General features: G+C 33.8%; 1 protein-coding gene across 1 annotated transcript in view; it reads right to left on the minus strand.

Annotated features, from left to right (window-relative positions):
- The window catches only part of CDC37L1 (cell division cycle 37 like 1), a 30,734-nt gene that overhangs the window by 10,825 nt on the left and 6,383 nt on the right, over nt 1-13,526 (minus strand). The window contains exon 3 of the mRNA XM_031962175.1: nt 10,929-11,022. Coding sequence (XP_031818035.1) covers nt 10,929-11,022 — 94 coding nt within the window. The remainder of the gene's footprint in view (nt 1-10,928; nt 11,023-13,526) is intronic.

A 13,526-nucleotide genomic window follows, 5' to 3' on the forward strand; every position in this document is an offset into this window, starting at 1 on the left:
AAGAATAATTTATTTATATAACCTCACAAATTATATGCAAGCAGTTTCTTATACAGTTTCTCTGTATTCAAATGGCTACCACCCTAATTTAGATCTTCCAAGCCTTAACGTTTGCTCTAATGCTATGATCTTTAGATTCCTAGACACTATCGGATACCCAAATAATGTCCTCTAAAGACTCCTTTAACCTTCTGACTTTTAAGGCTTTTCCATGAATTTTAGGTGTTCCATTATAATGTCTTATACTTGGAACACAAGAAAAACTTTTTGAGAATACTCCTTTTTTTTTTTTTCTAATGATATTCTCAGAATTTAGTAGAGTACAATTTATTAAGTGATTGTACTTAGTAAATGCATTTTCTTTCATTCAGGTCCTCTTCACCTATTGCTTGGATTATTAATTCCTCATAATTGGTATCCTTGCCTCACAGTCTATCCTCTCTCTACAACATTTTCCATATAGCTGCCAAAGTAATTTTCCTAAAGTGAAAGTATGAATGAAAAAGCATTTACTTATGAAATTACATATGAAAAATACTGTGCTATGATGATACAATATTGCTATGGTGATACAAATTCTAACAATACATAAATAGAATTCTGATGCAGTTTATTAGCAGATAGGCTCAGGATATGGAAAATAGGGAGACAGATGAGACTTTAAGACCTAGTGGGTCTCCATCTCACCAGAAGGAATAGAATTGGTGTCAATCATATCCAATTAGTATGAGCAGTTAAACAGCCCAGATGGGGCTAAGTGCTGAGAACAAGTTAAAAGGAAGACTAAGGCACTTTCAAATGTCTTTTTATCCAATAGGCTAAAACCAGATCTGAAAGGACAGACTTGGGAGTCAGGAGAGATCTTAACTTATTAATCTAATTTGTCAACCATAATATTCTCCCTTCTCCTGATTATCCACTTGGTTAATAACTTTTGTCTCCTGATTTAAAAAAAAAAATAGGAATTTAACATCTGAAAACAGAATAGAAATGTTTTGTTACTTTTGTCATATATGAGTAATTTTAAAAAGGTAGCTAGGCTTATAAAAGCCCTTGGAAGAAGGCAGGTTTCACTAGATGAAACAGTAAGAACCAGTAAATTAGCAAGAGACAAAACCAGAATTCAGAAATTGCCAGATGTCCAGATAAATCAACAAATTCCTATTTGTACATGTCACCTTTGATACAGCTGCACAATAAATTATGGAATAGGGAGAAGATAAGTGTTTATATAGGTCCATAATCCCATCTTTCAAAGTTCAGGGAAGAGAAACATTTAGCCAACTACTCACCACAAAAACTGACTCACTGAATATATAGGAGAGAAACCAAACTGGTAAATTTAAGTCCTGCCAGTCATAGTTATGACCTGGGATCCAGGGGCTTGACTCAGCTTTGCAGTAAGAATGGCTAACAACTATTGAACCAAAGATCAGGATCAAGGTAGCCTCTCCACTAGTTGTTGCCCATCACTCTTATAGTTTCACTACAAGAAAAGGCATCTATGATAGCTGAGCTAGTTCAAATAATTTGCTTGGTGATCTCATTAGCTACCATCATCATCTCTATGCAGAAAAGCCTCAGGTTTGTTTATTCAACCCTAATCTCTCTCTTGACAACAGTCTTTTGTTTTCACAACTGTCTACTGGACTTTTTCATCCTAGCATCTCATTATGTCCAAAACTGCATTTATCCTCTTGCTCTCCTTTCCTCTCCCCCAAACTTTCTTCTTGTCATGGGTACCACCTTTCCTAAATGTCATCCTCTACTTTTTTTCCCATCCTCCAAACTGAGCCAAGTCCTATAGATTTTCTACCTTCACAATATCTCCCCTTCTCTCCTCTGAGACTGCCATCACCTTGATAGATGCTCTCATCACCCCATAACTAGAATACTCCAACACCATGCTGGATCTTTGCCTCAAGTTACTCCCTAATCCAGTCCATCTTCCATTCAGCTACCAAACTGATCTTCTTAGAATGCAGATTTTATCATGTCACTCTTCCATTCACTAAATGCCAGTGGCTTCCTATTACCTTCTGGATCAAATTTAAAACTAAGTTTGCCTTTAAAAACCCTTAATAACTTGGCTTCTTGCTACTTTTCTTCTTACATTTTACTAACTTCCATATGCTCTATAATACAGTAACTAATAATCTCCTTGTTTTTCCTCTTCATTTCTTGACAGTGCGTTTTCAATGGCTGGCAACCATATCTGGAATTCTCTCCTTCCTTATCTCAACCTCTAGACTTTTTTCAAGACTCAGTGAAATCCCACATTCTGCAATTAGATCTTCTCAGGCATCTTTAATGATGCCTTCCCTGAGATTATCTCCCATTTATTGTGTATCTAAACACAGTTGTTTGCCTGTCTCTCTCCATGTCCCTGCGCACTCTGGCCCTCTTCTTCTCCCCTCCATTGAATTGTGAGCTCCTTAAGGATAGGAACAATTTTGTTTTTCTTTGTATTCCCAGCAGTTAGCATAGTACTTGGCACATAGTAGATAATTAATGTTTGCTGACTTGACTTGAACAAATGGATTAAAGGCTTATCTTTGATCCCTGTCATAATGATTATTATCAAGTTTGTATCAATGCTCTGAAGCCAGGCTCAGTTTTTAAGTTGTGGGAAAATAATGGTGCTAGATCTTACCTCTCATTAGCTTTAAATGATTTCAACGATCAAATATAGAATGGAAAGAATTACAAACATGGCAAGGGGTTTAAATTTTTGGTACTCACATTTCAATCATTGGTCAAGAGCCAAAGAGCTATTGTTCCCTGCACTGAACACTTCATATCATATCTCTGTCACTTTGTACATGCAAGGATGAAATTCATCCTTCATCCTCAACTTGCCTCATAAAATTTTTAGTTCCTTCAGGCTCATCTCAGTTGGTACCTCCTAGGAAAAATCATGCTATATTCCCCAATAGAATATAAACATCTTCAGGTCAGGAATTCTTTTGTTTAGTCTTTGTGTCCTTAATGCCTAGCACAGTGCCATTCTTATTAGAGACATTCAATAAATGCTTGTTGCTAAATATAGAAAACAAGGCCAAGTTTGATTATTTTTGTCTTAATGACAAATTTTTCTTGGTTAATTAAAAAAAAAGTTAAATGTGAAATGACTATTAAAGGTTAGAAACTAAACTATAATGTTAAATGACTATTAAAATACATAAATTAAACTATGAAAGAAAAAATTATACCTAATTTGGAATCTATGAATCTCAAAAATGTTTTTGAAAAATATATTTCAACATAATTACTTCCTTTGTAATCTTGTTATTTTATGCAAAATTATTATTCTAGAGTGGTCCATAGATTCCACCAAGCTAGTCAATGACACAAAAAGGAGGAATATAATGAAGGTGTAACAAAATTTCTTGGGTAGGAAAAACAAGTGAAAATTAGTTTGACTGAGGTACTCCCAAATTTCTAGAAAGAAGTCTGGATTTGATATCTTCACATTCTTATCACTTGAAACCTTGAATTAACCTTCCTCTTAAAACCTCTCACCTACTGTTCTATTTCTTTTGATGACATTATAGAAAGTCTTTTATTAAACCAAACTTTTAATGTTGGAATCCATCCTTCACTCCTTCATCCCTTTTCAAATATAAACTGCTGCCAACTCACATTCATTAATGCCAAATCCACTAACAACCTCCTAACTAAAACCAGTACTCTTTTTTCTCTCTTCTCCTTTCTATACCTCTTTGTATCAGATGACTCCTTTGTCCATTTACTTTCTTAATATTTTCTCAGCTCTCTCAATTGTTCAACACTGTACTTTTATAGGACACATATTATATTACTTCTTTTTCCTTTGCTGCTTCCTCATTCTATTTCCTCTCATTAAGGATTGGTATTTTTCAGTGTTCTGTCCCTAGTATATTTTTTCTCTATTATACTCTCTTCTTTGGTGACCTCATGGCTTCTATAATCATTTTCTGCACCAACTCTTTCTCCACTCATAATCTCTTGTCAGAGCTCTAGTCCTATTATTATTTCCAAATGACAATTGTTTTATTTCCAACTGGATTCCTCATTAACACTTTAAGCTTGACCTGTCCTAATATGAACTAATTATCTTCCTCTTAAAACTTCTCACCAACTGCTTAATAGGCCTTTATTTTTGAGAATCTTAAGACTGAGAGATGGAAGGACTTCTAGTTAGCTTTCCTGCCAAAAGTCTTTCCCACTACAATTTAATTTTCTCTTCTGCCATTAAACTGATTTTCTTAAAAGTGCAAGTCTGATCTTGTCACTTTTCTATTCAATAAACTTCCATTTCCTTATTACCCCCAAGATCAAATATAAAACCTTTTGTACCTACTTAGTACATAGTAGGCACTTAAATGCTTGTTGACTTCATTTCTAGTGCCTCAGGCAGTTCTCAGATTAAAAATTACAGAGCAAGTGCCAATCTATATTGGTAAAGGGAGTTTCCTCTTTGGGAGTTCTCTGTGCCAATGATATCAAAGGTCCGGTCCAAAAAACCTCTGTGTGTGTGTATGATTTCTTTCCTCCCTTTCTATTTCCAGTTTCAAGTCCCCTCACCAAACTTACATAGGTCCAGAAAAATCTTCTACAAGCTTATTAGAAATATTATATCTCTGCTCAAAAGTCAAATGCCCCTCTCATTTTCTCATTAAATTTTAATAAAATTATTAAATTTATCAAAAAAATATTATTGATAGTGAGGGATAGTGGATAGATAATGATGGTGGGAGAAGTGAATAGACAACTAGCTTGTAAGTCAACTGATCTGAGGTTAAGTATTTCTTCTAACACACACTGGCTGTGTGTTCCCTATACCAATGAAATCACAAGTCCTATTTCCATATATTTTGTTATTGCTACCTTTTGAAAATTTTTATATTGTCTTCATTTGGGAATACATCTTTTCTCTACTGTATCAAAAAGGGGGGGGGAGGGGGAAGGAAAGAGTTCAACCAACCCATCAATTAGGCTCTTTGTTCTACAATGAAGGAAGGTACATTTTCTGAACTCTTCTCTAGAGCCAAATTTGACTATTATAATCACAGTGATCAGTTTTGGGTTTTTTGTCCTTTCCCTTTATATTATATGTATGTGTGTATGTTTTCTAGATTCTAACTATTTTACTTTGTAGCTATTTAAATTTTATCAATCATATTAAGTACTTGCTCATTTAACTCCCATTTTATTTAAGACTTAAAATTTATTTCTGAACTAAATAGTACATATTTCTTATTTCTTTATTTTGTTCCTGATTTTTAAAAAATTTAACAAAAACAAATTTAATCTTTTATGGAGTTAATGAACAGAGTTCCAAGTCTCATCTACTAACATCAAACACAAATGAACTATGGTTGAAGTTCTAATCACTCAATAAAAATACTTATAATGAATGCTCATAGTGAAAACATTTCAAATTTCTAATTAAACAAAAAATCCATCAATGCAGGAGAAACAAAAATAATTCTTAACATACACATCACACCCAAGATTCACGAGAACATGTGGAGCCAAATTTACATCTTTAAGTCTTTTATGATGAAAGCAGCAGGAGTTTTTTCCAGGTTCTTTTCTTGCCTCTAAATTATACAGTAAATAGCAGCATTGTATTGAAGGAGCATGCAGGCAAGGTATTCCTTGAACATCAATGACTGACTCCGCATTCATTATTAAGTCAAAATCTTGGGGTTAAGATCACTGGCATCTCCCAATTCATAATGAAAATTCTTTGGGTACAAGAACAAAAACAAAAATACAACCTACATTCTTAGGCAAGGACAGTATCGTATCATATAGACAACAAAATTCAATGGATTCATTCTCAGAGCAGGTATTTTTTCACTAGCACACATTATCAACTACTGATGTTTTTTCATTCTATGTGAATTTTTACTATGTATACAAAAGATTTTTTGGTTTTTAGCATTTTATGCATACCAATGAAGTGTTTATGCTTTCCATGTGTTATAAATATATATGATGGAAGGAAAATGGCATAATAGCTACAACAATGGGCCTGTAGTCAGAAGATCTGAATTCAGTAAGATCTCAGATGCTTACTATTATTACTTAACCTCTGGTTGTCTTAGTCTCTTCAACTGTAAAAATAGGGAGAATATTATAACATAATAAGGTAACAGCTGAGCTGTTGTGAAGATCAAATGAGAGAATATCTTTAGAGCACACAATGAGCAACAAATAAATGAATGTGTTTTTTTCCTTTTCTTGTTTACTATACTACTACACTTGTACCCACGTCATCTTTTGTGTAAGGCAATTTTGATTCTAATCTACTAACAAGTATTTATTGAATAATTACTATGTACAAGATGCTGGGTATGTATAAGACAATTTATTTCTGAGATGACATTCTATCGGGAAATATTACATAGATACATAAGTATACAGAGAATGCAAAATACATGCCAGTTAGGAAGGAATGGCTCAGGAAAAGCTTTACTTACAACACTATATCTAAATTGGGTCTTGAAAGACATAAAGAAGAACCATGGGGAAGACATGAGAATCAGCCACTGCAAATTTACAGAAACAAGAGATGGCACATGGGGTGTAATTGAGAAAAAGAACAATTGGCTAGAACACAAAGTAAAAGGAGTAGAGTGACATATGATAAAGTTGAAAAGTAGACTAAAGGGCAGCTAGATGGTGCAGTGGATAAAGCACCGGCCCTGAAGTAAGGAGGACCTGAGTTCAAATCCGATCTCAGACACTTAATACTTCCTAGCTGTGTGACCCTGGGCAATTCACTTAACCCCAATTGCCTTAGCCAAAAAAAAAAAAAAAAAAAAAAAAAGTAGACTAAGAGTTTAAAATACCAGAGGAGTTACATGTTTGATCCTAGGAGCACTAGGGAGCTACTGAATAGGAAAGTGGCTGGGTCAAATCTCTGATTAAGGAAAATCACTGGCAACTCAGTGCAGGATTGAAATAATAAATCTTGAGTCAGGAAGACTAATTAGGAGGTTACTGAAACAACTCAATGGTGAAGGCATGTGGGAATGGGTTACATGGAAGAAATACTGTTGAGAAGGAAATAACATTTAGCAAATGAATATGTGAGATGAATGAAATTGAGAAGTCAAGAATAAAGTGAGGTTAAGAACGTGAGAGACTGGAACAATGATTTGATACCTTTGAGAGAAATAACAAAATTCAGTAGAGGAGTGAGATGAGGAAAATAATGAATTTTGTTGAATTTAAGATGTCTCCAGGATATCCAGCTTGAAATATCCAATAGATAGTTGATGACACAGGAATGAAACTCAGGACAAAGTCTGGAATTAGATATCTAGATCTAGGAGTCATTGGCATAGAGTAGCTAAGGAGGTTACCAAAAGAAAAGGTGCAGAGAAAGCAGAAAGGATGGCCATAGGGAACGTGCATAATCAAGGATTTTGTTAGGGATGATGAGCCAGCAAAGAAAACAAAAAATCTGGTCAGACATGTAGACAAACCAAAAGATATTACTGTCAAATTCTAGAAAGGAGAGAGGATGCACAAAGAATAGTCAACATTGTCAGATATAGCAGAGAGGTCAAGAAGGCTAAAGACTAAAAAAGGTTATCAGATATGGCAACCTAAGGCATCGATGATGATTTTGGAGAGAGTGGTTTCAGATGAATGCTCTGTCAGAAGCCAGATGACAAAGAATTGTGGAATAGTGAGGAACTTGAAGAAATGAACATTGAAAGTTGTTATTGCTGTTTTTCATAAAGGGAGGAGGGAATTTGGCATAATAGCTAGAAGTGATGGTAATGTATAATTAAGGTTCTTTTAAGACTGGGAGAAGACTTTGGCATGAAGAATGTAGAGAAAGAACAAGTATTGAGGGAGAGGTTAAAGAGTAGGAATGAAAGGGGTAAAACATACTAAAGATGGAAGGGGAAAAAAATCAAGGGTACAGACAGAAGAGTTGGTCTTGGGAGGGAAAATATCAGAGACTAGGAGAAAGAGGAAGGAAAGAAGAATGAGAAAAGGTTTTGAGATAAAGGGAACAGGAAAATAGGAAGCCAATAATCAGTGGGCTCAAATTTTCTCAGGAAAATAAGCAAGGTCTTTAGTGAAAAGGGAGAAGTGGAAGATTTGAAGAAAGAAAGTCTGAGAGAGTTTCAGTAGGGAGTGAGATGGAAAATCAGTGAAATAAAGACTGCTTAGTGGCAATATGGTTTTAATTTAGAGTGTGCCATTCAGCAGAATTGTGTGACTTCCTTTACCTTTCTTTTCAGAAGCACAAATCTAGTTGAATGATTGGAATAATTCAAGAAAAATGGAGAAGACATTTTTGGAGGACCTGCCATACTACTTGGATATAGAGTCTTAAGTGTCCCATTCCTATCTCCAGCCAGTTTAAAAAATATTCTTTTCTCCCTTTCTAGTGTGGATGATGAATTATTATGTAGTAAATCAGCACCACTCATTTAGAGAACAGTTTATAATAAAAATGAAAGAACTGATATGAGTAGGAAAAACTAATTAAATCTCATTTTTAAATTCCTCAAACTCAGAAAGTTCATATTCCAATTGCTTAAGTAACCCTTACTTAACTGACTCTTCTCTTTCCCTGTAATCTTCAATCTCTCCCAATTTATTGGCTTTTTCTCTGCTGCTTACAAAAGTCTAGACCTCTAACCATCTTCAAGGAAAAAAAAAAAGAATCCCTTCATTTCTCTAATGCTAATATATCTCTCTACTATTTAGCAGCAGTACTAGTAAAATCTGTATATTCTCATAGTCTCTACTTCCTTTCCATACTTAAAATTAAGTGCAATGCTTTAATGCAACATCAATAAGCACAGTCAAACAAAACATTTCATTTCATTCCACAGGTATGGTTTACTTCCATGGCCAAGAAGAATTCTTCATCTAGCCTTTGAAGTTACAATTGATCACTGTATAGATTAAAGTTCTGTTAAATGTTGTTTTCCTTTAAATTACTATGGATGTTGTATAGCTGTTTTCCTGGTTCTGTTCACTTTGTTTTTCATAAGTTCATTAAAGTTTTATCAAGTTTCTTGGAATTTTTCACATCATTGTTAACAATATACTAATATTACATTATGTCCACCTTCCACAAATTGTATAGTCATTCTATAGTTGGTTAGTACTCACTTGCTTTTCAGTTCTTTGTTACTATAAAAAATACAGCTACATAGTTTTCTCTTCTAAACTCTCTGAAGCTAAATACCAAATTGTGTCATCCCTGATTTAAAGCATTTTTATATAGTTCACTGACTTTTTGGATGATTATCATTTCAAAACTGTTGGACTAAATCATTAGTGTAACAGTTCTGTCTTCACATAATTCTGACAACATTGATCACTTTTGTCTTTTTTCCCATATTTTTTGATCTCATTCACTTCCCAATTTGTTCCAATGTGGACTGGCTTTGCTACTTAGTTGAAACAGTTCTCTCCAATGATATCAAAGGTTTCCATTACTAAATCAAAAGCCTTTTCTTATTTTTTCCTAATTTCTGAAGCATGACACTCTTGACCCCTCCTTTCCTAGGTAATTTCTTCTAAAGATTTTTGGAATTGCTTACTTCTTATCTCCTTTGTCTATATGGCCATCCTTTTTCAGGCTCTTTTACTGGGTTATCCATATCTTGTCTTCTAACTATAGATATACCTCAAGACTTTGGTCCAAAGCCCTCTTTTCTATCTACTTTCTCAGTAAGTTCAGCAGCCCCAATGGATTCAATTATTTCTATGAAGATGACTTCCAAATCTATGTTTCTGACTATGTATGTCTCCTGTTTCATACCATTAACTATTGAATATTCTACTCAGATATCCCATAGGCCTCTCAAACTTAGTGCAATCAATACAGGACTTCATTTTCATGATGGTGCAGTCATAATGAACATGAGGGAGAATATAAGATTAGAACCAAATTATAAAGCACTTTAATTGTCAAACAAAGGAATTTGTTGTTGTTGTTTTTTATCCTAGAGGAAATAAACAGGGAATAACATGGTCAGACCTGTGGTTTTGGAATATCACTTTGCCAGTTTTGTGGAAAGGAAAGACTGGTAGCAGGGACACAAATTAGAAGGCTAGTGTAGTAATTTCCTGTATAACTGCTGAACTATTTTCCCTAAAGCACAGGTATAAACATGTCACTGTCTTGATCAATAGACTTCATTGACTCCCTCCTGCCTTAAGGATTAAAAAAAAAAAAAGCAAAAAAAAAAAAGCTCTATTTGGCATTAAAAGCCTTAACACAAATTGTCAATTCAGACAATTCCACATTACTCCATTGCAGCCTTTCAGATATTATCCAAACCAGCCTACTGCTCCTGCTATGCACAACATTTCATCTCCAGCTTTGGTGCCTTTGCACGCTGTTTGTTCTCTGGGCCTGGAAAGCACTTCCACCTCACTGCCACCTGCCTCTCTTCAGAGTTGAGGTTAAGTACCATCTTTAACATGAAGTCTTTTTGATCATTTCAAGTGGAGAGTGTCCTTCACAGCCAAATGACTTAGTATATATTTCACAGATCTGCCTGGTTACTTAAGTAACAAGAATTTGAAAAGAAACTAATATCTAACCAGAATCATAAGTTAGTGACAAAGAAGGATGAGGAGAAGCAGCTCAAAGTGACTGGAAATTAGCAGAAAACTAATAAAACTGTATGTGATAAAAAAATGATTTTATCTTAAAGGTTAGTATTGTAAAAAAATTCCCTCTGCTCTTTGACACATTAAAAAAAAAAAAAAAAAAAAAACCCAAACCAAAACAATTCTCTGTCATCACAGCCCTATAAATATGTCAGAAATGGCCAGAGAACTACTGCTTGGTTGGCATTTAACTTTTTTGGTGCTCCACGTTTTATATTTCCCTTTTTAGCACAGATGATACCAAGAATTACAAAAGAGAGAAACTCAAGTAAGGTACTTACCAAAATGTCTAATCTTTTGCTCATATTTCTGCATAAATGATTTGGATTTATCTTCATCTTCTATTTCTTTACTTTTATCTTGATTAATAAAACTCTGGGAAAAATAAGTTACATAAAGTGAAAAGAATATTTCTGTGTTGCATTCAAACTAGAATATCTGAGTAGGCCATTTTTGATATTCCTTCAAAGTTCAATTATCATACATGTCCTTTTTTTTGGGAGGGGGGGGAGAGGGAGAGAGGAAAGTATCACTGTATCAATCCAAGTCCAAAGCTTAACAGATTACCCTTAAACCCAATATTTTTTCTCTATAGCACTTTAGTTAACAACAAAACTGTTTATGAAAGAATATTACTGTTCTACAGATAATGATGCAGAATGTTTTCAGAAAAACAAAAACAAAAACAAAACCCTGGAAAATCCTCCATGAACTTAAGCAAAGTGAAATGTACTGTAGACAAAGTAATAGCAATGTTCTGGGTTGACCAGCTGTGAATGACTTAGCTATTCTTAGTAGTACAATCATCCATGTCTGTTCTGAAGGCTTATGATGAAAAATCCTATCCACACCCAGTAAAGGAACTGATTGTGTATGAATACAGAGTGAAGCATTCTCTCTCTCTCGTTTTTAAACATTTTTTCTTGAGGGTTTTTTACTTTCATTAGGGTGGAAGATCAATGTTTTTTTCAAAACTTGACTTATGATGGAAATGCTCTACATAACTTCACAAGTGGTTTCTTAATTGTGGGTGGAGATAAAGAGCGAACCTAGAACTCAAAAATTTTTTAAAATGTAAAAAATATTTTTTTGTTTTGAATGTTAACTGGAGAAAAATATTAAATAAATAAAATAAACTAGAAAAAAAATTAAGTCTGGTGAATAGAAATGCATAGTATTCTAGAGTGGACACACACCCAAAGATAAAATAGCATATGATTATAATTAGGTTAGTTTCCTATAAAGATCCCCAACTTTAGCTGAACTTAGTTCCAAATAAAAATGATTCCAGAAATCCTGATCTAACTAATACAAGATAAATAATTACTTCTAAAAATCTCTGATAATTCCTAAATACGGAAAAACTTAGTTGAAATTTCTAATAAATTTTATGGGGCAGTTGAAAAAAAGTTTTGTTCTTAAAACAATTTGAAAGCTCTATTAAAGGACAATTTCTTTCAATTAAGTAAACACACACAAAAAGGACATTAAATCAAATACTTATTTAGCTAGGAAAACCATTGAAGAACAATTTTTCAGAACATTCTGTAACCACACTGATATACTGAGATCATCGTTGCCCCAAATAAAAATTGCATTCTACTTTTCTTCCAGCTCCTGGAATTAGCAAATATTCAAAACTATATATAAAGTATGAGTATTTCTGCTAATTCTTTTCTCAGTAATTTGTCATCCAGATTCCATCTCCAAGATTTATATCACCTTATAACAAGCATAAATTTAAACAAGTCTACAGAAAAAGGCCCTGTTCTATTATAAAACATTCCTAATTAATTTTGGACAAATTGGTAAGACTAGCTTTAAAAACAAAGTTTAATAGTACCTGAGGCCTGCCACATCCTAGCTGTGTGAATTTGGGCAAACCACTCCTATGGGCATTAGTTTCTTATCCCTAAAGTAAGGGGGCTGGTAGATGGTCTCTAAGGTGCCTTCCAGCTCTAAAATCTGTATCCTACGATCATCTCTCTTGACAAAACACTTGCGACACCAACTAGTTTTCTAAAGTCAAAGAAAGCTTTTCTTTAGGGAACACTTAATAGTAAATAATAAGAAGACAAAAAGGTTATTCATTCATTTTAGAATATGCACCCTATCATTATTTGGCATTCAGTAAGACACATACCCTACCCTTTCCCTTTATCCTGACATAGGTGTCTACTCTAGAATATTTCTGTTTCTGATCACTGTAAGTTGAAAAAAATATAATGAAAAGGAAGAATGAAAAGAGTCAGAGAAGGACAACTAATAATACAGAGATGGAGAGCAGTCTAAAAAAAAGATTAAAATGATAAAAGGTAAAAAGACAATTATATAGAAATTAAGAGGACATAATTTATAGTTTGGAAAGGATATCAATTTAAAAGTACTATCTTTACATCTTGGATATGTTAAGTTCTTTAAAAAAAAAAACTAAATCCACTTTCTTTTCTTTCTATCCATTCTCATCGTTGGGAAAACAAAAGCAGGAAAAAAAAAAAAAAAAAACCTTTGTAAAATACATGCACAATCAAACAAAACAAATTCCCATATTGGCCATATCCCATTGTCATATTCTGCACTTTAAATACATCATCTTTTTGTCATCAAGTAGCACAGCATGATAAACTTTGAAATATTCCCTTCTCCCTAAATTGATGATCCAGGTCAAAAAGAGATTTTTAAAAATTCACTCCTGAATAAATGAATAAACATTTATTAAGCTCTTTGTATGGATTAAACACTGCTGAACAAAGGGGATACAAATAGGAAAATCAACATTCTTTGATCTGAAGGAGCTTATGTACTCTAATTCAGGAAGGGTTATAAAGAGTTCAGTTAAAGAGAGGATGGAAAGGTGCTAAGTCCTAAAGATGAAGCAG

Source organism: Sarcophilus harrisii, chromosome 1, assembly GCF_902635505.1.
Source record: "Sarcophilus harrisii chromosome 1, mSarHar1.11, whole genome shotgun sequence".
Classification (NCBI taxonomy): domain Eukaryota; kingdom Metazoa; phylum Chordata; class Mammalia; order Dasyuromorphia; family Dasyuridae; genus Sarcophilus; species Sarcophilus harrisii.